Genomic DNA, 26,392 nt, shown 5'->3' on the forward strand with positions numbered 1-26,392 from the left:
ATCACTTAATCTCTCTGAGCTTCAGTTTCCTGATTTATAAAATTTCAATTCAGTTCTATTCAGTAAACCTTTAAGTGCCTACTCTGTGCCAGGTACTGGGGATACAAATAAGGGGGGAAAAAACAGCCCCTGCCCTCAAGCTGTTTACAATCTAGTAGAGGAAGACAGCGCAGAAAAGGAAGCCGAAAAGGGGGTGAGGAACCTGGGTGACTGGGGTGGAGGTATGTTATTCCCTGGAGTTGAAGTCAAGCAGAGCAGCTGATAGAAAATGGTAGTCCCCAGAAGGTTGTGATCCCTGTATGAAAGAAGGATTTGGGAGGAGTTTAGTGCTGTATCCTCCAGTCCTCTATTCAGAGGAGAAAGGCAACTAAGGGTGAGTTGAAGAACCTGAGTCATTCTTGGTAGTGATGAGACTTCTAGTGATCCCAGGGGTGGAGGGGGGATCAGTGGATTGGACTAGATAGCCTATAGGGCTCCATCCCAACTCTAAGTCTATGATCTTAACTCCTAGACCTGGTGGTGGTTGTTAAGTTGTTTTTAGGGCTGTCTGACTCTATGACCCCTTTCGGGATTTTCTTGGCAAAGAAACCGGAGTGGTTTGCCATTTCCTTCTCCAGCTCATTTTATAGATGAGGAAACTGAGGCAATAGGGTTAAGTACTTTGCCCAGGGTCACACTGATAGTAACAATCTGAGGCTAGATTTGAACTTGGGTCTCCCTGACTCCAGGCTTAGCACTATATGTATTGCATCAGCTAGTTGCGCCTGACCTGGTAAAAATGGAAAAATATTAACTGAGTACTGTGGAAGCTAGGACTGGATAGAAAGACAGGGAGTCATCTCCATAGAGATGATCCCATAGTGTCTTTTGTCTGGCCTCTCTGGGTTCTGAACCTTTTGTTACTTACTGTAGTTTTAACTTCACAGGAAAGTAAAACTAACAGTTCAAGCACTGGTAAAAGTTAATAGGAATCCGTCTTCAGGAGGTAATGTTGTATAGAATAAGACTGCTGAAACTTTGCTCTTCAACACGGGAAGAGGGTGAAATGAAATGTAGAAATAATCATTGATTGGTTCAAAGGTTAGAAATGGGCTCAGATTGTTAGAATTCTGTTGCCCTTGGTAATAGGTTTGGCTTCTCATAGCAATTTGATTGTTCTGGTTAAAGAAGCTGTTTTTTTTTTCCACTGCCTCACGGACAAATGTCCATATTTCTAGGGCTGTGGTGATTATAATGAATGTGAATTAGCTGCTTCTGTGGAGAATCTGAAGAAAGTCTTTTGCGTAGAGTGACTGAAGAAAGAACCTTAATGACTGAATTACTCAATTCAGGAAACTGACATGATTTCTGCTTATAGTACAATTCACGTCAGCTCCTCCTTCAGTCGTTACGTTTCTCTCAGAAACTCCCCCCCCCCCAAAAAAAAAAGCTGTATTGTTATGATGAAAGCCTTACTTTCCTCATTTGTAAAATGGGACTATGATAGTGGCACCTACCTCAAAATGAGATAACTCTTTTTTCTTTTAAATTATAATTTAAAAAATTTTTTTAGTTTGCAGCATTCAGTTCCACAATTTTTGGGGTTCCAAATTTTCTCTTCCTCCCTTTCCTCCTCCCTCCCCCCAAGATGGCATTTAATCCAATGTAGGTTCTACATATACCTTCACATTGAACTTATTTATATAATAGTCCAGTTGTAAAGAATTATAACCAATGGAATGAATCATGAGAAAGAAGAAACAAAACCAACAAAGAAGGAGAAAAAAAGAGAGAGCACATAGTTTGCCTCAATCTGCATTCAGACTCTGTAATTCTTTTTCTGGATGTGCGTAGCTTTTTCCATCGTGAGTCTTTTGGAGCTTAGAACAGCCAAGTCTATCAAAGTTAGTCATCATAGATACTGTGTGTCTTTAATCATGTATAGTGTTCTCCTGGTTCTACTCCTCTCACTCAGCATCAGTTCATGTAAGTCCAGGTTATAATGAAATCCGTCAGCTCCTCAAAACGAGATAACTCTTAAAAAGCACTATATAAATGTAGCTATTATTACTATCATCAGGGTGGTAAAGATGAAGGCCCTTGGGAAGGCTTGTGTGTGTGGGGTTTTATGTCTCTTCCCAGTTTTGTCTGTGGGTTAATAGCCAGATATTTCCCAGAACATGGCCTTCTCTGAATTCTCCGCACTGGCAAGGTGGTGGTTAGGGACAGTTGTATTTTTTAGGTAAAACTGTGGAAGGGCTAGAAGCGGTTGAGATAAAGAGATTCAGAAGTCTGAGTCTAGCTGGAGATGGGAGCCCAGTTGGAGATGATGGATAGTGGTGGGATAGGGTGCTGCTTTTCCTTTCCCACCTTTCCTTACTTAATTTTCCTGAAATGGTAAAGGATGACCATCCAGAATAGGTAGTATTGGACTAACAAGTGTGTAAAAGAAGATGGCAGTGTGATGCAGTGTAAGGAAGCCTGGACTTGGAGACAGAAGACCCAGCTTAAAGACTGGATCTGTTACTTAGTAGCTAAATAAGTAATTCCACCTGGGTGGGCACCTACTTTGTAAGAAGGGTAATGCTATTTGCACATCTAGCCCATGGATTGTCACATAAGGAGAAAATTTCTAACAATTAGATTTCCAGAAGTGAAAAGTGGTGCCTGAGGAGGGAGTGGGTTATCCCTCAAGGAATCTTGACAAGAACTTTTTAAACTGTCAAATTGCTCTATATACTAACTCTACATATAACTGTGTGCTACTGTTATGATTAGCCAGCTGCATGACCTTGGGCAAATCATTTAACTTCTCTGAGTATCAGTTTCCTAATCTGTAAAATGGGGATGATAATACTTGCAGTGACTTACCTTCAAGAGTTGGGAGGATTCAATGAGACCAAGGATGTAAAGCACTGTAGATATAAATAGTTATTGGTTAAGTTAATGAGTATGGGATTGTCTGTTTTTCTCTTAAGAGTGATGCCAAGGTAAGACCACTGAAATATAGTCAGAGCAAATAAAACTTCCTCCTATCCCTAAAGAAACTCTTATCTTTTTAAAAAAAATGTTTTACTCTTGTTTTTCCCTACCTCACTGTCACTACCCAGAAGACCCTTCTAGCCCCACAGTAGAATTCTGACTTGTAATGAATAGATATAGCTGAGAAAAACAGATCAACATATTAACCTTATCTGAAAATATATGCCCAATTCCATACCACCAACTCTGCCAACCTGGCAGACTTCAGCATTCTGGAATCTTCCAGTATTACGTTCTCCTTTACTTTAATGTCATCATGTAAGTTACATTCCACATTCTTCTTATTACTACCACTACTTATGGTATATACCTAGTAAATGGTATTGCTGGTTCAAAGGAGATAGGTCCATTTTAATGACTTTTTAAAAAAAAACATAATTCCAAATTGTTTCCTAGAAGTTAGATCAGTTCACAGCTCCAACATTGCATTAGTATATCTGTCTTATTACATCCTTTCCAACACTTGTCATTTAAGCCTTTTGTCATCTTTTCCAGTTAGATGGAACCTCTAACTTGCTTTAGGTTGCATTTTTTATTATTAGTGATTATTAGTGATATGCAGAATTATTGCCAATGATGGTAGCATGAATTTCTTTTTTTTAACCTGACTATTCATAGCTTTTAGACATGGATGCTTTTGATCACTATCTTATCTTTTCTTTACTTTTCTCAGACCTAGTAGAAGATCCAGTCCTGTCACCACAGAACTATTTCTCTTCTCTGGTTTAAGGAAAAAGGGCCAGAGCCCAATGATGAATTTATTGATATATTTTATTTTGACACAACTACTTCACAATAAACAGCTCCCTGTAGTACCTTTTGATTTAAAAAAAAAATCAAGCCAAACAATCTAGCAGTCTCTACTGATAGCACTTGTCTTCATAAACTTCTTACAGTTTACCACTAACAAAAAGAGGGAAATTTTCTTTTCATCTATGTTTTCTGGACTAGTCAATTGGCCATTATATTTGACCAGAATTATGTCATCTTTTGTCTTATGGTCATTCATATTATCTTAGGCAAGTACACATTTTTCTGTTTTTGCTTGCTTTTCAGTTAGTTCATACACATCTTCCCAAGCGTCTCTCATTCATTATATTTGTCATTCTTTATATCACAGTGATATTTCATAACATTAATATGCTATCATTTGTTCAGCTGTTCCTGGATTGATGAACTCCTGTTATGTTGGCAGTTTTTTCTACAACAAAAAGTACTAACAATATTTTGGTGTATGTGGGACCTTTCTGTCATTGACCTTTTGGTGGTGTATGCCCAACAGTGTTATCACTGGTTAAAGGGTGTGAATAACTTAGTAACTTTTCTTGCATAATTCTGAATTGTTTTCCAGAATGGTTGGACCAGTTGAGAATTAGTGTGCTTGTCTTCCCACTACCCCTCCAGGATTGGAAGTCTTTTCTGTCTTGCCCATTTAAGTGTGAAGTGACGTTTCTGAGTTTTAATTTGCATTCCTCTTCTAAGTGATTTATAGTGTTTTTTTAAACGCAAAGTAAAACTATATAAAAAAACCAACTTTCTATAAGGATGATGGTAAAAGATAAATCAGGACCAAAACGTTATCTGTGAAATACTTTGCATTTGTATAGAGCTTTTAACTTTTCAGAGGACTTTATCATTATTTTTTTTTCATGTAATCTTAAGAACAGTCCTTTTGGGTAGGTAGAAAAGATGGTTTTAGTTACATTTAGGAGCATAGGATCATAGACCTGTAGCTGGAAGGGACTTAAGAGACCATTTTACAAATGAAAAAAAGCAGAAGCCCAGAAAGGTTAAGAGGTCACACAGCAGTTAGGAGAGGTAGGATTTGACCTGGGGTCCTTAGATTCCAGAGCCAGTGTTTTTCCCTCTGTACCATGCTGTACTACTATTCACCAAACACCTATTCCTAATGCCATGTTGGTATAGAAGTATGAGGCACTGTCCAGAAAGTTTGGAAGGTTCTGTGGGAAGTGAGGTAGGGAATCTAATAGGAAGGAGTAAAAGGACTGCCTTCTTTCAAAGAGGATCCAATTGAGGTTAGAGAACATAAATTTATGGTAGATCCATTTAGCTCAGCTGTATGATTTTTTCCCATGTCTGTACAATAGTACGTGAATAGGAGTAGCGGAGGTGACTGGTGGAAGTAATCTAGGGTTGGCATTTATCGAGGCTTGAGGGGATGGGTAAGAGAGTCAAGAGCAGAACATGACATGGAATTTAATTGGTTAATGAAAAGGTCCAGACTGGGAAGTCAGGAAGGTGAAGTCAGAGCAGGGGTAATTGCCTGAGAAAAGTACTAGATATGGGGGGAGTGTAGGTAACGAAGGAGGAGGAGGAGAAGAAGACAACGATGGTGATGATGATGACGACGACGACGACGATGATGATGTGGTAGTGTAGGGGAGGGGTAAGGCATAAGGGTCTACTTATGGAATGCTTGATTAAGACCTAGGGAGAGATGGAGTGATTGATTATGATCAGGTAGAAGAATGTCAGTGTTTTTTAATCGTAGAAATATGGATGATTGCAAGATTAACCCTTTGTGTGGCTGAGTTGTTGTAGATTGTCATGGACTCTAATGGGATTTGAGGAGATTGATGCATTGGGATGTTAGCATGTTAGATGGAAAATCTACTTGTATGTTGAAGTCCCTTAGTATAAAGGCAGGAAGACCTTAAGCCTGGTACAGATTTCCTTGAGAAAGGAAGGGGAATAAATAGACAACAGATAACATTGTTGACAGACAACCACCACCATGATCTGGCTTCCTGAGTCATGTTCAGATTCCTCTGCCTAGCTACTCAAGGTCTTCCACAGTCTGGGGCTATGATGGGTTATTGATTTTTATTTAGATTCTCTTAGCACACATATACAGGTATTATCTTTTCAAATCTTGTAGTTTTGCCCATCTCATATGTTTCACCCATTGCTTATCACATATCAAACTTTGTATAGGGTCAAGAATATATATTACAAATGCAGCAATACCAAATTAACCCTAGATATTAAACACAACATAACTTAGCATTCTAAAAATACTTCAGTACTATAGGCAAAGCTAGCCTTCATATTGTCCCCTTTTTTGCCCCATCATTATACATAGACACCGTAGGTATCTGCAATTGGTGTGTGCCTTCCTTCTCCTTTGCCTGTGTCTTCTACTTTGTGTATAGGAGGCCACCTAATGCACTGATATATACAAATATAAAATTTATGTATATAACAGTGTCAACATTAGTAACATAATTTTCCAAGCTTCCAAGCATTCCCTCACAAGATATAAAGCATTCCCAATCTTTTGACCTTTTGTATGTCCCAATCCTGGATTGCCACAGTAACAGTCACATAGTAACAATTCCATCTTGGCATTTTCTGAATTTGTTTTGGGTCTTTGCTACTAAAAAGACATTTCATGGGGAGGGTGTTAATAGCTCATGGAAGTTAAACTTTGGTGTTTGGTGTCTAAATCTAATGAGTTGGCATGTCAGAATACCATTGGAATTTAAAATAATACTGGGCTAGTAGTCTGTAATTTGTGACTTAAGAGTGTAACATTTTCTCTTGATCATTTTCCCAGTCCCCAAACAGTAAAAACTATATAAGTGCCATTGCAACTTCTGCCCAGAATTTCACATATGAGGGCACAGTTCTAGTCTCTCTCTCTCTCTCTCTCTCTCTCCCCTTACCATTAAGGGGGAGAGAAGGAGACCTTTATATCCTTTGGACCACTTCATCACTCATCTCAGTGTGTGAGAGTCCTGTAAGTAGGGAGTCACTGTAGAATATGGAAATTTCTAGGCTAATGGCCTTAGCAGGTATGGGTTTAGAGACTGGGATGCGATACCAGACCTGTGATTTTAATTGATACAGGGAACTCCCAGACTAGGAAGCTTATACCAGTTCATCTTGGTACCTTCTCTTGATGTAAAGTCTTTAAGAACTGCCTTTAGTGCTCAGAGGTTAAGTGACTTGCCCAGGGTTGCATAGTCATGATGGGCCTCAGATCCAGATCTTCCTGGTTCCATAGCAAGCTCTGTCCCCTTAAACCCATTGCCATTTCTGTTAAAGGCACCACCATTTTTCCAGCCTCCCAGATTCACAGCCTTAGAATTATGGACTTCTCACTCTCACTCAGTCCACGTATCTGATCAGTTGGCAAATTTTGCATTTATTCCTCTACAACATAATTTGTTGTTCAGTTGTTTCTGACTCTGTGACCCTATTTGGGATTTTCTTGGCAAAGATACTGGAGTGATTTGCCATTTTCTTCTCCAGCTCATTTTGTAGATGAGGAAACTGAGGCAAACAGGCTTAAGTGACTTGCCCAGGGTCACACAACTAGTAAATGTCTGAGGCCAGATTTGAACTCAGGTCTTACTGACTCCAGGCCCAGCACTGTATCCACTGTGCCACCTAGCTGCCCTCAACATAATAATAGCTAGTATTTATATAGCACTCTAATGTTTACAAAATCTCCTCAAATCACTTTAGGGACCAAGACTATCTGTACCACCTCAGACACATAGAGGAGTGATGGTCTTGCCATCACTGTGATTAGAAACTCATTCTTCTGCCTAGTCATAATCTAGACCTTAATCACTTCATGTCTCCTTATGCCTTCCCCTTTTCTAAACTACTCTCTCTTCCTCCTCTTTTTCACCTTCTCTTTTTTTTTTTGTTACCTACACTTCCTTCACACCTCAGTATTTTCTCAGGCAATTTGCCCTGGTCTGACTTCACCTTCCTCCCATCTCAGTCTCCACTTTCAAAGTGATCTTCCTAAAATGTAGTTCTAACCATGTCACCACCCTACTTAATAAACTCCAGTGACTCCTTAGTACTCTAAGATCAAAAGGCTTTGTTTGGCTTTCAAAGCCCTTCATAACCTAGCCCCCTTCTTACCTTTCCAGTCTTCTCATATTTTCCTACCCATATGACCTCCAGCCCAGTGACACTGCCTGACTCCTTGCTCTCCTTTCCACAAGGCGCTCTGTCTCCTGATATATACATTCTTGCTGGTTGTCCGTCATGCCTGGAATGCTTTGCCTCATCATCTCTGTCTCCTGGATTTCCTGGCATTTCTGAAGTCTTCAACTAAGACCCACCTTCTGCATGAAGCCTTCTCTGATTACACCCTTAATGCTAGAGCCTTCCTTCTGAGATTACCTCCAATTTTATTTATACATAATTTATACATGTTTGCATGTTGTCTCCCCAGTTAAATTGTGAGCTCCTGGAGGGCAGAAGTCTTTTCTTTGTCTCTCCAGTCCTCAGCACAGTGCTTGTTGACACGTTGACTTCTTCCCCCCCCACCCCACCATTCCAAGATGTGTGCCCTCTGACCAAAGGAGACACTGAATCATACGATTCAGAGCATAAACTCCTGCCTGTGATATACCTTCTCAGCCTTTTCCTAAAAGGTGTAAAAGTTTGGAGTCTTGAATGGACCTTTACAGCATTCCAGAATGCCACCTGCTTGAGGGTGATTCAGTGTGTGTGAAAAGCTCATTTTATGACTTGTTCCCAGGTCTGCTCTTGAACTTACATAGCGGTAAAATGGAATCACTGACTGGGAGCTGTGGAGCTCCTTGGCATTTTTGTTAGGTGCTCTTCTAGCCCTTATTTTTGCCAATGCTTGGTGGTTTGGGAATGCACAGCCAAATTTTGAGGTTATCTCAGGATTGTAAAGGGACCTTAGAGATCATCTAATCCAAACCCCTTGATAGTTGAGGAAACTGAAATTAAACAAGGTTAAGTGACTTGGCCCAGGTCACCCAGAAAACCAAGAAATACTATATTTCCCCATGTATAAGACACTCCCATGTATAAGATGCACCTTAATTTTGGGGCCCGAAATTTGAAAAAAAATGTATTACATAAAGTTATTGAACTCAAGTTTTATTCATCTGTTCATAGCTTTCAGGCATCTTTTGGGCAAGTCTGGTGCGTGTACGCATGCTTAGTCCATTCTGTTTCATGAACCTGAAAGACCATTTGTGTCCTCCTTTGAAATCAGTAACTTCTTTTTCATCAACAATTCTTCTTGCCTCATGCTGAACCATCTTTGTGGACACAGGCATTCCAATTGCCCGTTGCTCTTCAATCCATATCTTCAATTTCCTTTCTAAATCAGGCCATTTTGCTGACTTGCCTCTCGTAGCCTTCTGCGGAGGTGTTTTCAGTAGGGTTTCTTCTTCCCATAGCCAGTCTCGGATTGTTTTCTCAGTTGGAGGAGGACCAAACTTACGTTCAGCAGCACGATTTCCATTCACTTTTGCAATCTGGATCACTTTTAACTTGAATTCAGCGCAGTAGGAAAATCTTATTCTGAGCCATTTCTGGGCAGAACATCGCAAAACGTAACCTAATATAACGGTAACAAATGCGAAGCAATGAGCGCAAAGACAACAAGCCTGAAAAAGTGGGAAGTGCAAGTAAAAAAATCTACAACAAAGAGCGCAAAAACGAGCGTGAAAAAGCGGGAAATGCAAGTAAAAAAATCTACAACCACTGTATAAGATGCACCCAGTTTTTAGACCCCAAATATTTTGAAAAAGGGTGCCTCTTATACATGGGGAAATCTGGTAAACTCAGATCCTTTTGACTACAAATTTAGTATTATTTGAGTTATATGAGTTACCCCAGTCAGCATCTCCCTCCTCCCCCACAATGGAAGATGACATATGGCTGTTCTTGGAGGATACTGCCATACCTGGAGCTCAGGGGTGGTAATATTTGCTGGCAGCTGATGCATTTGGCTATTGATGTGACAAGACTGGATCTCGTTAATTGCATGCTGTAATTTTATATTCTACACCTTCCCTTACTTTCTTCAAACCTGATCTGTTCCTGGGGTCCATTGGGTCTAGGAATCTGGGCAGTCTGCTCTAGTTGCTTCTGTCACTCTTGTGCTCCTTTTCTTCATTGGGGCATTTTTAGGGGGTACTAATGAGGAACACAAATGGTTAAATGGGACACTAAGTTACCAAACACTCAAGTAAGTACTTATTAAGCACCTTTTATGTGCCCAACACTGTGCTAGGTGCTAAGGACCAAAATTCAATGTTCAACATTCAACAAAAAATACAATTCCTTTTTCTAAGGAGCTTATGTTCTAATGGAGGAGACAAGAAATATATTTGTAAGTATCTACTGAATAAATACAAAGTTGATAAATACAAGGTAGTTTCATAAGTAAGGCACCAGGAAGTGGGGCTTCAAGAAAGGTTTAATGTAGAAGGTGGTGCTTGAGTTGTAACTGGAAGAGAGATTCTGTGAAATGGAAGTGAAGATGAAGTTCATCCCAGGCATTGGGGACAGTCAGTGAGAATGTTGAGGAAGGTGTATTGTGGGGTCATCTCAAAAGAATTCACAGACTCAGATCATCTCCAACCCAAACAAATTCATTTATTGAGGATTATGCTCTCATCAAGCGGCCTAGGCTCCTTAACCAGCAGCTTAGGCATGCAAGAAAGGGATTTTTATGGAGCAAAAGATTCAATTAAATCATTACAGAATATATGAATGTTAAAATACAGGAGAGGCTTGTTCATATGGGGAGGGGTCCTAGCCTTCATGGAATTGCGCATGTGGTTGCCCAGAATGCATGTAGAAAAGCCGGGGCGAGGGGTGGTGGTGGTGGTGGTGGTGGTGGTGGTGGTGTAGTAATTAATGTATGGTGATTTTATGATAAGCTTCTCTTTGTCCTAAGTTAACCTTAGGATAGTTCTTTGCTATTATTGTGCAGGCATCTGCTTAGGCTCTGATTTAGTGGTCAAACATCCTGCTCAGTATCCTGTTGGTGTCTGGGACTACTAGATGCATGGGCACACTCTTGTGGTTGAGAACATGGGCATACCTGCTGTTCTAGTGAGGCAGTGAGGCATATGAGGAAGATGAGATATTGGGTCTGGGGGCAGTGGCTAGCATTCCATCAAAAAGATGCAGAGACAGGAAATGGCATGTTGTATGTGAAGAACAGAGAGAAAGATAGTTTGGCTCCATTACTGAATGCAGGAGGGGAGTGATGTTCAATGAGGCTTGAAAGATAGATTTGGGTCAACTTGTAAAGGGCTTTAAAAGCTAAACTAAGGAGTTTATATTTGATTCTAGAGGCAGTAGAGGAAGTCAGTGGAGTAGATTGAGTAGGGCAGTGACATGGTTGGATTTGTGCCTAAGGAAAGTCACTTTGGTAGCAGTATGAGGATGAATTGGAGTGGGGAGAGATTTGAGGGAGGTAGGTCCATTAAACTATTATAATAATCGATATGAGTGGCAGTGAGAGCCTGAACTGGGGTGGTAGGTACATGAGTATAGAGAAGGCATCAGATGTGAAAAATGTAGCACCTGTCTTCCAGGGCTGCTATAAGGATAAAATGAGATCTTTGTAAAGTACTTCACAAACATTAAAGTGCTATAAAAGTACTAGCTGTTGTTTTGTTACAGAAGTATAAATGCAGGATTTCCCAACTGGTCCGTATATGGACTGAGTGAGAGTGGAAAGTTCATCATTCCAAGGTCTTAAACCTGGGAAAGCCATGTATCAGTAAGGCAGTAATAACAGTGCAGATGATGATTGTCAAAATGCCTGTGTAGTTCTGTATTGCAAAGTATGAGAGACTTTCCACGTAGAAGGTAGAAGGAAAGCATTTATTCAGAAACCAGAGAACCATATCCCACAAGCCATTTATCCAATCTGTCAGAGCAGTAAAACATTCTATACACAATATCACAACATGGAGCCTCGCCATCACAAAACCTCTCTGACCCTCTGCTGGGGTCTTCCCAAAAACAAACCTACAGTACAGCTATCACAGTCTGTTCAGCATGATGGCAGCCATTAGCAGCCTCTCCTCCTCTCCCCCTCCCCTTCTTCCCCTCCCCTTCTCCCCCTCCCCCCCTCTCCCCCTCTCTCTCCATTTCCTGTGATGTAACTTCCCTTTCCTGTCAGGAAGCTCCTCCCATCACATGACTTAGACTTCCTGTGACATAAGCAGGTCACATGGGGTAGGTGTGGCCTAGGTCCTGGTGGGAGGTGGTGGTGGACATAATGAAGTCTGTTTTGGACAGGTTAATTTGAAATGTCTTTGGGACATCCAATGTGGAATTAAACCCCAAGGGAGAGAGTGGTCTGGATATTCTGACAGATCTGGGAGTCATAAACATAAAAATAATTTAAACCTATGGGACCTGATGAAGTCTTGAGAGAGAAGGTAGAGAGAAAAGACTAAGGAGCCTGTGACCCACAGTTAGGGGATGTGATCTGGATGATGATGAACCAGCAGAATACACTGATTAGACAAGTAGGAGGAGAACCAAGACAGAGGCAGCTGGGGTGCAGTGGCTTGAGTGCTGGACCTGAAGTCAGAAATACCTGAGCTCCATCCCAGTCTCAGACCTTTACCAGCTGTGTGACCCTGGGCAAGTCACTGTCAGCCTCCGTTTCCTTGATAATGAGGTAACATTTGTAAAATGCTTACCACAGTGCCTGGCACATAGCAGGTGCTTAAGAAATGCTTATTTCCTTTCTTCCTAGTGTCATGAAAGCTCAGAGAGGAAAGGGTATCTAGGTGGTGAGGGTCTCAGCAGTGGCACATAAAACAGTTAGGTGGAGAAGGACGAGGCCTGAGAATTTGCAATTCAGATCTGCAGTTCACAGGGTGATTGGTAAATTTGGAAAGGGCAATCTCAAGTCTGGTGATGAGGTCAGAAAGCAAATTGCAAAGGGTTGAGAAGTGAAGGCTGCTAGTATAGTTAGCTTTTTCTAGGAGTTTGGTTAAGATAGAAAGGAGAGAAAGGATGGTGTTGAAAGAAGATCCTCCCCAAAGGTCCTGGCTCATAATTCTTTGTCTCCAGTTTTATATCCTTGAGCCTGCCATACTCAGACCAGTTAGCTAAGTTCAATTCATGGATCCGGATATATTGCCTCTGGGGTCTAGAACTTGGAATGTCTCACTGCGAGATGAACAGCATTGAGGTCAACCTGGAGGGACCACTAACTTTCCCCTTCATCTTGGATCATCAAATAACTTTGACTGGAGGATGGTCGTTCTCCATTTCTGAGTGGCCCTGGCATATTAGGCAGAGGCACCTGTGAACCCTAAATTGTCCCCATTCCTCTCATATTAAAGGTCACAGAGCTACCCTTAGTAATCTATCTATAGGGTCTTTGTCAGCCAGGGAGTCATTACTGGAGTGTGCAGTTTACTGTCCTGTTGAGGCCAGGTATAGCCAAATAACTAATGTACTATCATCATTTGATAGCGGTGTGGTTGTATACTGCCTGCTCTGTGGATGAAGGATCTGCCAGTATTCCATCCATAGGCTTCATAGTTATTACAGTGTCATCATTTAACCTTCTGGATGCCCTTAGGGCCCAATAACAAACTCTCAGTTGCCTTTTAAACATTTTTATTTAAAACAATTTTTGAACTAATGAAAATCTGACTAACCTCCCTCCCACCTTCCTCTTCCCCTTCCCCAATGAAAAAGTAAGCAAAACTCTCATAACAAATACACAGTCAGGCAGAACAAAATTCTTACGTTAGCTGGGTCCAAAAAAGTGTGCCTCAATCTGCACTTTGAGTCCGTCACCTTTCTGACAGGGGGGGATTAGCATATATCATCATTACTGGTGGTTTGAAAGCATGGTTAGTCATTATGTTGTTAAATGTTTTCAAGTCTTTTAAAGTTGTTTGTCTTTATAATAGTCATTATAGTATAAAATTGTTATCCTGCATCTGCTCAGTTCACTCAGCATGATTTTATAAAAGTCTTCCCAGCTTTCACTAAAACTATCCCTTTCATAATTTTTTTTAACTGTTTTTCCTTATTTTTATTTTTGGTTCCAAATTCTCTCCCTTCCTCTACCCCCAGAAAATATACTTTGCATACATATCTTTCATAATTTCTTCAGCATAATCGTATTCCATCACATTCACATACCATAACTTGTTCAGCTGTTCCCCAATAGATGGGGATGCCTCAGTTTCCAGTTCTTTGCCACAGAAAAGAGAACCGCTATAAATATTTTTGTACATATAGGTCAATTTCCCCTTTGATCTCTGTATCAGTTGCCTCTTAAAAGATGTATACTACCCCATGGCCTCTGGCATTGCCCTGCCCCAGAAACCCGTTGGTCACTTTTGTCTGTTGCCAATGAAGGACTGCCAGAGCCACATTAAATCCTGATCAAACATGGGGACTTTCAATACTATGCCCTCATGTGGACATGGGCCTAAAGAAGAGACTGTCTGAATTGTGGTTTTTACTTTGCTGAAAACAAATGTGTGTCAGAATAGAGCCCTTGATTTGGAATCCAGAAGTCCTGGATTCAAATGTTGCCTCTGACATAACTCCAGGCAAATAATTTAACCTTGAGTTTGTTTCCTCATATGAAAAACCTATATAGTACCTACTACATAAGGTTGTTTTAAAGCTTAAGTGAGATTATGCACATAAAGTGCTTTGCAAACTTTTAAGTGCTATACAAAAGGTCAGTTGTTGTTATTGTGCCTCAGTTGTCACTGAAAGAATGTGGCTTTCCTGGTTCTTCAGTAAATGGGCCTCATTAGGAGCTGACGAATACGCTGTTGCCAGAATTCAAGTCAACCAGCCATTAAGTTTTTTTTTTCACTTGGTCTGTGGAACATGATGCAGCAGCTTATTTGGTGGAAATGTCTCACCTATGCTGACATTTATCTTCTGGGCCTTGTAACTTGTAACTCTGGGTTAACGGTCTACTTTTGGTCCCTTAAGACAACTCACTAGATCTGAGTTTTCTTAACTGCCCACTGTTCCTTGACTAATCACCAGGTTATTGATATAATGTGCAATACCTCAGTGTGATGTATGAGCTGTACATCCCTTGGTCATGTTTTGATAGACCGTATTATGGCTGATTTGGATGTTAAATGCCATTGGGCAAGCACAGTAAATGTGTACTGCTCCCCTTGTCAGGTGAAGGCATACTGCTTCTAGAGGCCTGAGTATACTGTGAATAAGAAGAATGCATTAGTCTGGTCTATTGCTACACACACTTTCCTAGAGGACATGTCCATTTGTTCTGATAGTGGTAGCATATCAGGATTCACTACAGAAACTGCTAGTACCATTCTTGAAGGGTGCTGTTAGTTGATAGCCTCCATATCCTGTCTGTCTTTGGTATTGGCCAAAGAGGAGAACTGAATGGTGAAATAATGGGCATTTTTTTTACCTCTTTTTCCTGGAGTTCTTTGATGACTACAGTTATATATCGTACTACCTCTGGGAGGTGATCTCACTTTTTGTTTAAATTTTTAGAAAGTTCATCAGTCAACAAGGATTTATTAGTGTTTGCTGTGTGCCAGGCACTATGTTAAATGCTAAGGATATAAAGAAAAGCAAAAGACAGTTCCTACCCTCAAGGAGTATTACATGTTCACAGGGAGACAACATATAAATGACTAGGTACATGCAAAGTATATATAGAAGAGATGAAGATAATTTGTAAAGGCAAATGCACTAACAGGTGGGGTGGGACTAGGAATGGCTGCCTGCAGTATTGGCAGAAGTGCTGTCAGCCTTTTCTTCACTTTGCCAGTTGGGATAGTTCTGACATTTTGGGTTAGGGAACCAATGTGGAGATTGTGCCAATTCCTCACTATATGTGTTCCTGTATTGCATCTGGGGTTTGTACCCTGGTGCTGTCTGGGATCCACCAAACTTATCCCTTGCCTCTTCATTTAGAAGCAGTTGATGGCACAGTGGATGGAATGCTGGACTTGGAGTCAGAAAGACCTGAGTTCAAATCCGGCCTCTGACACTTGCTTACCTTTTGGATACAGGTCACTGATCTTCAAGGCCAGTTATTGAATCAACAGTGGCTTCAGGAGAGGCTCAAGAGTTGGTTTTGGAGGGTGGTACTGAATAGTGATCATGTGATTGCTGCTGATGACTTTCACCCAGTTCTCTCTTCTCTGTTGATAAATAACTGATGAGAAGTGCTGATTCCGTTTGGTTATATTTCTAGCCCTTTCATGCTTTACTGTCTTGTATTGTTTTATAAGGTAATAAATGAAGAAGACTTTATTAAGAAACTGGACTGCAAGCCTGACCAACATCTGAAGGTGGTTTCCATTTTTGGAAATACTGGAGATGGGAAGTCTCATACCCTTAACCATACCTTTTTCTATGGCCGTGAGGTCTTCAAAACATCCCCAGCCCAGGAATCCTGCACAGTGGGGGTTTGGGCAGCCTATGACCCAGTCCACAAAGTGGCAGTAGTAGATACAGAAGGACTTCTGGGAGCTACGGTCAACCTAAGCCAGAGGACGAGGCTGCTGCTCAAAGTTCTAGCCATCTCTGATCTGGTCATCTATCGGACTCATGCGGACAGGCTGCATAATGACCTCTTCAAGTTCCTTGGAGATGCTTCTGAAGCCTACCTGAAACACTTTACTAAGGAGCTCAAGGCCACCTCTGCTCGCTGTGGCCTGGATGTCCCTTTATCTACTTTGGGTCCTGCAGTCATCATTTTCCATGAAACAGTGCATACCCAGCTGTTGGGTTCTGGTGAGTAGTTGCAGATGTGTATTGATCTTGCTGAATAAAAGAAAAAAATGAAGTAATAGTTAGTTTGCTAGTACTTTCTTGGTAACTGGTAATAGTCTTTTCTTCTCTCCTTTTTGTGTATTTCTTTCTTTCTTATGATAGTATGGGCGTAGTAAATGTTTGCCGATTTCCTTTCCTTCCCCCCCAAAGAAGGAAAAAAAGATGTGGAGGAGAAACTTTTAAAAAACAAACATCTTAGGAAAAGTTTTTTTTTTCCAAAAGGAATTTGCCTAAGTACCACATATAAAAATGCTTGATTTGAAGTCAGAAAAACTGGGTTTGAATAATGGCTCTGCTCATTTTCTGTATGTCCTTGGACAAGTCACTTTTCTCTGTCTCAGTTTCCTTACCTGTAAATTGAAGGGGATAGACTAGATCTGTGTTTCTCAAATTTTTTAGTGTCAGGATCCCTTAAAAATGATTGTGGGCCGTGAAGAGCTTTTGTTTATGTGGGTTACATTTATAAATATTTAACTGTATTAGAAATTAAGATTAATAAAAATTTAAAGTATTTATTAACTTATTTTAAAACAATAATAAATCTATTACACGTTAACATGAATACCATTTTTATGAAAATAACTTTCAAAACAAAAAAAATAGTGAGATGAGTAGCAGTAATTTACTTTTTTGTAAATATCTTTAATATCTGGCTAAATAGAAGACAGCTGGAGGCTCAGCTCTGTTTCTGCATTCAATCTATTGGGACATGTTGTTATGGTTGAAGTATGTGAAGAAAATCAGCCTCATACCGATATTTAATCAATAAAGGGAGGAGCATTTTAATAGACAAATGATGTCTTAGTATTATGAAAATAATTTTGACTTTAGGGACTGTAGGGGTCACTCCTCCAACCACATATTGGGAACTGCTAGATTAGATGATTATTAAGGTTCCTTCTAGTTCTAAGCCCTTTGATCCTATGTTAGTTTGCCTTGATCATGTTAGCTCTTGTTTTCTTGAATTGCAAGCTTCTTGAGGTGCCTTTCCCATGGGTTAGCATAAAATATTCATTATTATATTTTAAGTAAGAAATAGTAACAAAGTCTACTGTGGAGGTGTGTTTGAAAAATGATGTTACATACTTGTCTTTTAAATTGGTTAGGATAGGATAGGAGCAGTTACTATTTTTGATTGATCTAGGAGGAATTTTCCATATTATGGTGGGGAGGGAGGTGTGTTGATAGTGATAACCCCCCCCCAAAAAAAAGGAAAAAAAGAGCAAAAAAAAAAAAGAAAAAAGTATCAATGAAACATTAAAATGCAGAGAAGAAAGCAGAAGTTAGTTCAGAAAAGGGACATGGGAAATCTTTGTAATTTTTTTTTACATTGTATCCTATATAATCCTCTTTTTTCTTATCCTTTGTGGAAGGAGATGTTCATGTTTGTAGATGTTTTCAAGTTCATATTAATAAAAAATTAAATTAATGCATTTAAGAAACATTACCATTAATATATTACATAAACTATCCTTGTAATTTGGGGAATTGGGAATAATTATTTGGTCGTCTGTAGCAGAACCTCGTTGCAAAATGGTTTTATGTGGCATGGATTTGGAAATATCATAGGTAATTTACTCTATTTAGTAAAGACCTGGTATAAAATAATTATCCCGTAGCACACTATTGGTCCCATTCTCTAACTTAGCACTATAAAGGGGTCAGTTCCAGAGGTAACATGATTTGCCCATGCATTCATCAAAGTTTTAATGTTAGGTCTGAATTCTAGTGAGGGGGGCGTATCCTGTTTGCCAGTTAAATACCCTAAAGTAATATTTTACTCAAACCAGGAAAACTGGGAAGGAATAACATAAAATCAGTAATATTTGTTTTAGGGGACCCGTATGAGTAAGAGAAAGATTTCTTTACTTGGAAAATAGAAAGGTTGGACTAAATGATCTTCATGGTTCTTTCAGCTCTGTGATTACACATTTAAAAAAAGTAAGGGGGAGAGAGACTATTCTGTGTATTGGAATATTGAGCTTCTGTGTATTAGAATACTGCAGTTTAATCTTCAGGGCTTTGGGAAAGAGGTTGATTGCTACCTTTGGGTCTGTAATTGAGCCATCTCTTTATATCACCTCTAGGATGCCGCATTATCAAGAATTCTTTATAGAAGTTTGAGGTAGACTTAGAACAGACAAATTTTTTGTAGTTTTGAGAAAGGGAGTAGAACTGGGAAAAAGTGATGATTTGATTTGTCATCTCTTTTATTACATATGATTTCTACTTCTCTTTTACTTGATGTGGCTCTCTTCCTGAGCTTGGAGATAAATGAATTATCTTCATTTTATAAATGATACAGGCTAAATTATTGTAGGAGTGTGTTGGCCAAGGGCCCATTCTGTGCTGATACCCAGCTTTGCTTCATTTCAGCTTGTGGCTTCTGATTAGCTGTGGGAGAACTAGTGACTTCAGGTCCTTTTTGCGCGCGCGCGCGCGTGCGCGTGTGTGTGTGTGTGTGTGTGTGTGTGTGTGTGTGTGTGTGTGTGTGTGTGTAGGTCTAAAGGGCCTATAGGAAGAAATAGCTGGGAATAAATAAGAGAACTTCCTTTCTGTCTGGCTAACTTTCTTTATGAACTTAAGGAAGATGCCAACATTAACAATATTCAGATTATCAAAAAAGTTTTGTTTTTTTTTTTAAAAAGCTATTTGCTCACATACCTGGATTTGTGCCTTCACAGATCACCCCTCTGAGGTGCCTGAGAAGCTGATCCAGGACCGGTTTCGGAAGCTGGGTCGATTCCCTGAAGCTTTCAGTTCCATCCACTACAAAGGAACAAGGACTTACAATCCCCCTACAGATTTCTCTGGGCTCAGGCGGGCCTTGGAGCAGCAGTTGGAGAACAACACCACCCGTTCTCCCAGGCACCCAGGGGTCATCTACAAAGCACTGAAGGTCAGTGTATTCCCAGTGACCAGTACTCATCAAGCTCATAGTATTCATTTTGTGGGACAGCCATTGGAAGAGAGTTGGGTAGTCAGAATATATTAGCAAAATCTGGTAGGTAGCAGAGCTCTTTCCTGTTGTCTTAGATAGTAGATGGAAATTGAGGTCTACAACCTGGGGAAAAGTGTGAGGAGCCTAGGTGTTTTAAGAATAGGAAAAGGAGATTCAGCTCTGAACTGGGCTGCTGGCACCTAGATAAATTCCATGCTATTCTCTCACCAGGCTCCTCATCCTCTATCTCAAGGAGCTTTAAATCACGTAATTTGAAAGAAATCAGTTTCTCTTGGGCTTCCTAGCAATAATAGTGTGTTTACATATATACATACATACATACATACACATACATACATACATACAATATCAACATACTTGTGTATAGTACATAATATGTACATATACATATACACATACACACATTTGGGTCATTAAAATCTTTTTAAAGCATCTTTTTATAATGCAGATTTATGTATACTGTAGAACTGATGATGTTACCACTTGTCATGATGGATATAGGGTCTTTCACTTTAATATTGATAGTCTGTAGCTTGGTTTTAGTTCCTGCCCTCCAATTATGTACCATCTACTGTAATGTTCCAACTGTACCCATCTGGAAAGCTCATATTCTTGCTACCCGCTCATCATTTCTCCTCATCAGATGGCATTTGTTAAACATTCACATGCATACCAATACCTCAAAATCATGTTAGTTATTAGTTCATTGGCCTGCTTTGCTATGAAAAAGACCAGTGAAATTTGGTGCTGCAAGAGACTGAAAGGAATGGCTTGAGATCATAATGACTGCAAAAGTAGCAATCCATGTATTTTTAAGGCACATAATACGATTCTGATATCTACTACTTTTCTCACGTACATGGTACAGACTACTCTTCCTGCCCTACAACCTCATACATACCTGTCAAAGTATTCCTGGATCCAATATAGCTAGAGACAAAACTCTCTTAATAGAAATCTAAAAACCCTTGACAGTTCATGCTGGTGGGAGCTTGGTATCATAGCCATTCTCAGACACTTACCTGGATTAATATTTAAATGAGACTATCAAAGGACACCCATGTGTGCTTAGGAGACTCTTAAGTGTCTCAGAAATCTACTCCAGCCCTGTTTGCTAGTCACATTTAAGAACAGGAGGAAGATTGCTAAGGCCTTTCATATGACTTATGATTCATAAAAGTTGTCTGGACAGATTATAAAGATCCTGACCAAATTGGAGTTATGATAATCGTTATTTATTGATGACACAGTGGTTTCTGTAGGACCCAATGATCTTTATTTCTCTTGTTGAAGTGGTGGCATATGATACTGAATAATTGATTTTAATAAAGTTGTTTGGGCTCCTTCACCAATGATGTAGTTATTAAAATTTATAAATCTTTAAAATATTCTGTAAAAGTTTAGGGCTGTTCTTCAAATTGGGGTTTAAAAGAGCAACACTGTTATTCTGTTAGGAAGGCATAGCTTAATGTGTTTTATTATATAAAGTAATTAATTAATTAGAGATTAAAATCAGAACCAGGGGAATTACTGGATTAGAGTTCTCATGATCCCTAGCTCCCCCTAACAGATCTGTCTAATTTCTCGAACTTCTCCCTTTTTCTTTGTTTCATGTTAGTCTCTTTCCTCCTCAACTTCTCATTAGTGTACTTAGTAACTTGTAGAGAGGTACCCGTGTCATAGGAGAATTTCCAAAATATGGGTATTTAATAAGTACTGTTTGATGATAAGCTTGTTTTTGTTCCTAAGAGTTTTTTTTGAAGTGAATTTTCATTGAGCAAATGACCCCAATTCAGAATTGTGGCACTAAATCTGATATCTCTTGGGGGTTCATGATGTGAACTTTAGTGGTCTTTCCAATATCCTGAAAGCTTAATTTTGCCTTTTCTTATAATACTTCCTAGTATAGGATGACTGCTTAAAGATTTTAAAAAGAATTACATTTGCATCATTGATGTCCCATTCTGCAGTGGAATTGAGAAAAACCAATGGCCACCTTTCATCTCTTAAGAGAAAGATCGCCATGGGAGAAATCAATTAGTGGGAAGAACCAAAGAATTAACTTTTGTCTTGTACAGTCAGCTCCTTTCCACGTGTTGCCGTATTAAAATATATCCAGAGGCAGTTTCCTTGCCCTTTGTGGGCCTTACAGTAATCTCCTTGTCACCACTTCCTTTAGTGAAACTTCCTACTGTCCAGCTAGGTTCTAGATCCCGTTCTGTTTATCATGTGTTTTCCTGGTTTTGTGCTCTGTGCCCTTACCACAGTGGTGGCAGGAACTACCTTTGCACAGAAACCTGCTAGGGGAGTATATTCTAGCAGAAGCGGTAAATTTGTCTTGCTTGTGGCAGAGGACAAACTGTCAAGAAATAGTAATGGTGGAATGTCAGCAAAATCTAAGAATTTTAGAGAGGGAACCTTGATGGTAGAGATGCAGCAATTGAGGCCCAAAGGGGTAAAGTTATTTACCCAAGCTTGTGCGTTTAGTAAATGGCAGAGGTAGAGATTAAATTAGAACTAGGACCCAGGACTTTTGACTGAGGAGAAATCTAGTGGACTTTCTGTTACATTATATTTCTTGTGAGTCCAGACTGTTGCTTCGTAATTGAGGCAATCATTTAAAAATTAATATTGGCTTTATATGATATTATTCTTCCTAAGGCCAGCAAATGTAAAAAACTTTGACCCTCAAATTCCATCATAAGAGAGTATTTACTAAGTGTCTACGTGATCATTATTGGGTGGGTGGGGGGGAATGAGGGAGAAGCAAACCTTGTATTAGCATTTCTTGTATTAGCATTTTACAGCCTAAAACTCCAAATTTGAAATAGGAAATGTATTGCTAGCTCTTGTTTAGTGCTAGCCATGTGGGTACAATAGAGAAAGAGCCATGTTGTTGCCAGGGCAACTGAAGTTCAGGATCATCTGGTCTCCAAGCAACCATTCCCAGCCATGCTACAAATGCTTTTCCAAGTTTTTTTCAGAAGGGAGACCCTTCCCTGCTTTTCTCCTCCAGCCTTGGGACCTTGGGAGGAGGAGAACCCAAGAAACTCAGGAATGATGTGAGATCTGGAATCTTGGATGGGGAGCAAGTTTGGATCATGTAGTATTACCTACATTGGAAAAGAAAAATCAGGTTGCAGTTGAGGGAGGACAACTTTCATCCACTCTGGTACTAATATTTTTCTCCAATGACCACTGTAGGAAATGATTTGTTATCTTACCCACTTTCTAGAAGATGATGCTCAGGAAGTTCTCTTCAACTGGCATCTGAAGTAATAACACCTGGTTTGCTTTGGAGGCATCCTGCCCTCTTTTGTGATGTCATAAGGAGTTGTTGCCTTAGCAAAGATAAACCTGTGAGAAACACATCTTTGGATAATGAGTTATTTTTATGAGATTACTTCATAGGAAATCAGCTTGTAAACTGAGCCTAGAAATTTAGAATGACCTAGAAAATCTAGCTTCTTCTCCCGTTCTTAAATAGAAGGGAGTAGACCAACAAGTCTTTGAGGCAAAGATGATTCTTGTGCTTTGATTGCTGTTGAGTCACAATTCAATATTTTCCCTGCCATTAAGTTTGTACTAACAGTTTCCTAAAGTAAGATTCCATACTAAAGGATGTGATTAATTGAGCAATTTTCCTGAGTTATCATTTAGTAATAAGAAAAAACTTTTTGTCATTCCTTTTGGAGAGGGATTATATGATAGTGGAAAGAACATCATAGTTGGAATTCATATTCTCAACTTGAAGAAGTACTTCTTTGACCTTGGGCAAAAGCACTTAACCATTTTTATCCGTAGCTTTGCTCTGTCTAAAATATGTATACTCCTACTTGTGCCACCAGGAGGAGGTGTTCTCGGGAAAGTGCTTTGTCATCCTTAAAGAACTACTATATAGAATTGGGTATGAATTTCATGATTTCTTCCTGGACTTTGGTCTCCCTCCCCACCATATTAAAATTTCAGTCAAACACTCAGACTTCAGTTACATATTATTTACTCATAAAATCAGGGGATTTTATTGCTTAAGAACCTTTAGGAGGACTTACAACATTGACTCTGAGAATGGCATATAGGATCCCGTTAATCTTGCAAATGAAATTTTCCATCAGAAAGATAGCATGGTGTCATAGAAAGAGATCTGGGACCAGGATGGGAGATCTAACATTTCAAGACTTTAGCGGAAGCTACCTCTTTTTACCCTACAAAATGAAAAACAACAATGGGTTTGAGTGGATGGTCTCTAAAGACTTCTTCCAAAGCTAACATTCTAATATTCTCTCTATAGTGCAGTTATGATACTTAGCTAGATTCCCAGTTAGCTTCATCTACAGGTAAAATAGGAAACTTCCCTTTTTGGTGTTGTTTGAGAGGTATACCCGGTAGGATTCTAGACTCCAACCCCCAAATAATATCTTAAATCCAAATCCGGAAATTCCACATTTGTTCTTTCTTTGGGGTATTGACCTGTTTAAGAGCTCCCTCTTGAAATGCGAATCGTATCAGCCCTTGGGGGCAGCTTAGGTATTGGATGTCCATGGTGCCTTTCTTGATTTTTCTAATTTCCCTCCTTACCTAGGGCGTACCATCTTTCCCTTCTGATCTTGAGATACATTGTTTATACTTTTCTTATGCACCTATTAAATTTTTTTTAGTATAAATATGTGCCCTTTTACAACTATTAGCTCATAGGAGGTACTCCATTTATTTGTGTTTGTAACTTGCTAGCTCAAGTAATTGATGTGTGTTGAATGAAGGAATGAATTCCTGTGAACCGTAACATTTTAAGAGGTTGCAGTTGAGTTTCTCCTTACTGGGGGTTAGAATCTAAAGTTGGTGGGAAAAGGAAAAAGTCTATACTCAAAATTACCTTAAATTGTCTATATAAGGTGGAATACAGTAGGGTATCTTTAAAAAATTTGTAGTTGGAAAGAGGGGCTAAGGCCTTTTTAAAAGAAGACCGTCTTATATCAAGGATCAGATGGATCTGAGATGGTTCCAGGGAAACAATTGAATGTAAATTTTATTTTTCACTACACCCAGCTAAGGTATTGATCAGGAGGCAGGCCGGAACCAGGACTTTTACTCAAATAGAAGAAAATTAAAACAGGCAAAGATTCAGCTGGCAGGGAAATTGATGATTAGGGAAGAATTCTCTTGAAAGCTCTTCACATGTGAGTATAAATGTAATCATATTAAAGAGTTGCACACCACTATATAATTTACTCTTTTTGCTTAGTGATTGAGGCCATAGAAAACACAAGAAAGTCAAAGGAAACACAGCAGGGGTCTTCTAGCTGACCAGGAAGTTCTACCAGCCTAAGCAGAATGAATAGATTGGATACAAATGTGATGTAAAGGAGATTCTAGAATCATACAACCTACTGAGATGCACACACTGTGAGGTGCATTCAGGAACTGAGAATAATTGAGGGAATAGCAGATTCATACTTCCCATCTTAGGCCCTGGCTTATACACATGAAGTGGAATGGATCACAGGCACTAAATAAACTATTTCTCTTCCGTCCCTCCCCAACCTCTGTATCTCTCCCTTCCCCTGCTTCCCCTCCCCCCTCCCCTTCTCTCCTCCCCCCCTCCCCTCCCCTTCTTCTCTCCTCCCCCTCTCTTCCCTCCCTTTCTTTCTCTCTCCTCCTACTTACTTTCTGTCCCTCCCCCTCTCTTCCTCTTTCCCTCCCTCTTTCCCCCTCTCTTTCCTCACCTTTTTTCCCTCCTTCCCCACTTACCTCTCCCCTCTCTTCCTTTTCTTCTTTTCCTCCTATTCTCCCCTATTTTATCCCACCCATCCTGAACCCTTCAAGTCCCATTCCCACAGAGGTTCTATGCAGGCAAGCAACTTCAGTCCTGCAGAGTGCGAAATAGTTGATACACTATGGAGTGGCATCATTGTACCTAAATTCAACTTATATGTCCCATGACGAGAAGGAGAAAGGAGGAGATGGAGAGGGAGAGACCAGGAGAGGGGCAAAAGGGGAAGAAGAGAGGGAGGAAAGAGATGGGGGGAGGGAGGGAAGAGAGGGAGAGAAGGGTTCAGAAGAGGACTTGAGGGGTGGGGGATGGGTGAGAGGATCACAATGCCCTGGGAGAGTGGGGTTCGAGCATAGATTTCAGAACAAGAAGGGACTGTGGAAATCATGTAGTCCCAACCCCTTCATTTTACAGATCAATGAAGCAAGCCCAGAGGGTTTCCAGGAGAGGCGTGCTGTTTAAAAGGGAAGGAAAGAGGGCACCAGACACAAACTTTGTCTACCCCACTGTTTCACCTGTAGTCCAACATTTAGCAACGGAACCCCTCCAGAACAACAAAAACAAACCTTTTGCTTAGCCATTATAACCAAACTCTCTGTGGGAGTCTGAGCCATTGTTCATGAAAGGCTGGGATGGTTTGAGGCCAGATTGTACAGGGAAGTGTAAGAGAAACGTGTTGAATGCGGTCAGCGACTCCCTCATATGAGGAAGAAATGTTTGCTGGGGAGTGAAGACAAGTTTCCAGTGGCATGTGATCTTTTCAACAAGTAACTTTTGAATGTCTGAGGTGTGCATTTCACTGTCCTAGGCTCTGTGGGGGATAGACAATAAGTAAAATAGTTGATCCATACTGTACAGAGTTTATGTATAGTTGGGAAGACAAAATTTAAAGACCAAGCTATGTGATACCTGGAGTAAGTTACAGGACTCAGAAAGAGGGTGGTTTGGGTTGGAGGGGCTCAGGAAGGCTTCATGGTAGATAGGATGTGGGATTTGAATTTGAGTGCTAAAGTATGAGTGCTAAGGTAAGGGAAAAAGAAGAGAGGTCG

At 40.0% G+C, this 26,392-nt stretch overlaps 1 protein-coding gene across 3 annotated transcripts in view; it reads left to right on the forward strand.

The window, feature by feature from the left end:
• ZFYVE1 (zinc finger FYVE-type containing 1) overlaps positions 1 to 26,392 on the forward strand; it is a 56,582-nt gene that overhangs the window by 14,539 nt on the left and 15,651 nt on the right. For all 3 annotated transcript variants that reach the window (XM_036735642.1, XM_036735640.1, XM_036735641.1), the window contains 2 exons: positions 16,068 to 16,572; positions 19,296 to 19,510. In XM_036735642.1, coding sequence (XP_036591537.1) covers positions 16,068 to 16,572; positions 19,296 to 19,510 — 720 coding nt within the window. The remainder of the gene's footprint in view (positions 1 to 16,067; positions 16,573 to 19,295; positions 19,511 to 26,392) is intronic.

This window comes from Trichosurus vulpecula, chromosome 8 (genome assembly GCF_011100635.1).
Source record: "Trichosurus vulpecula isolate mTriVul1 chromosome 8, mTriVul1.pri, whole genome shotgun sequence".
In the NCBI taxonomy this organism is placed as follows: Eukaryota; Metazoa; Chordata; class Mammalia; order Diprotodontia; family Phalangeridae; genus Trichosurus; species Trichosurus vulpecula.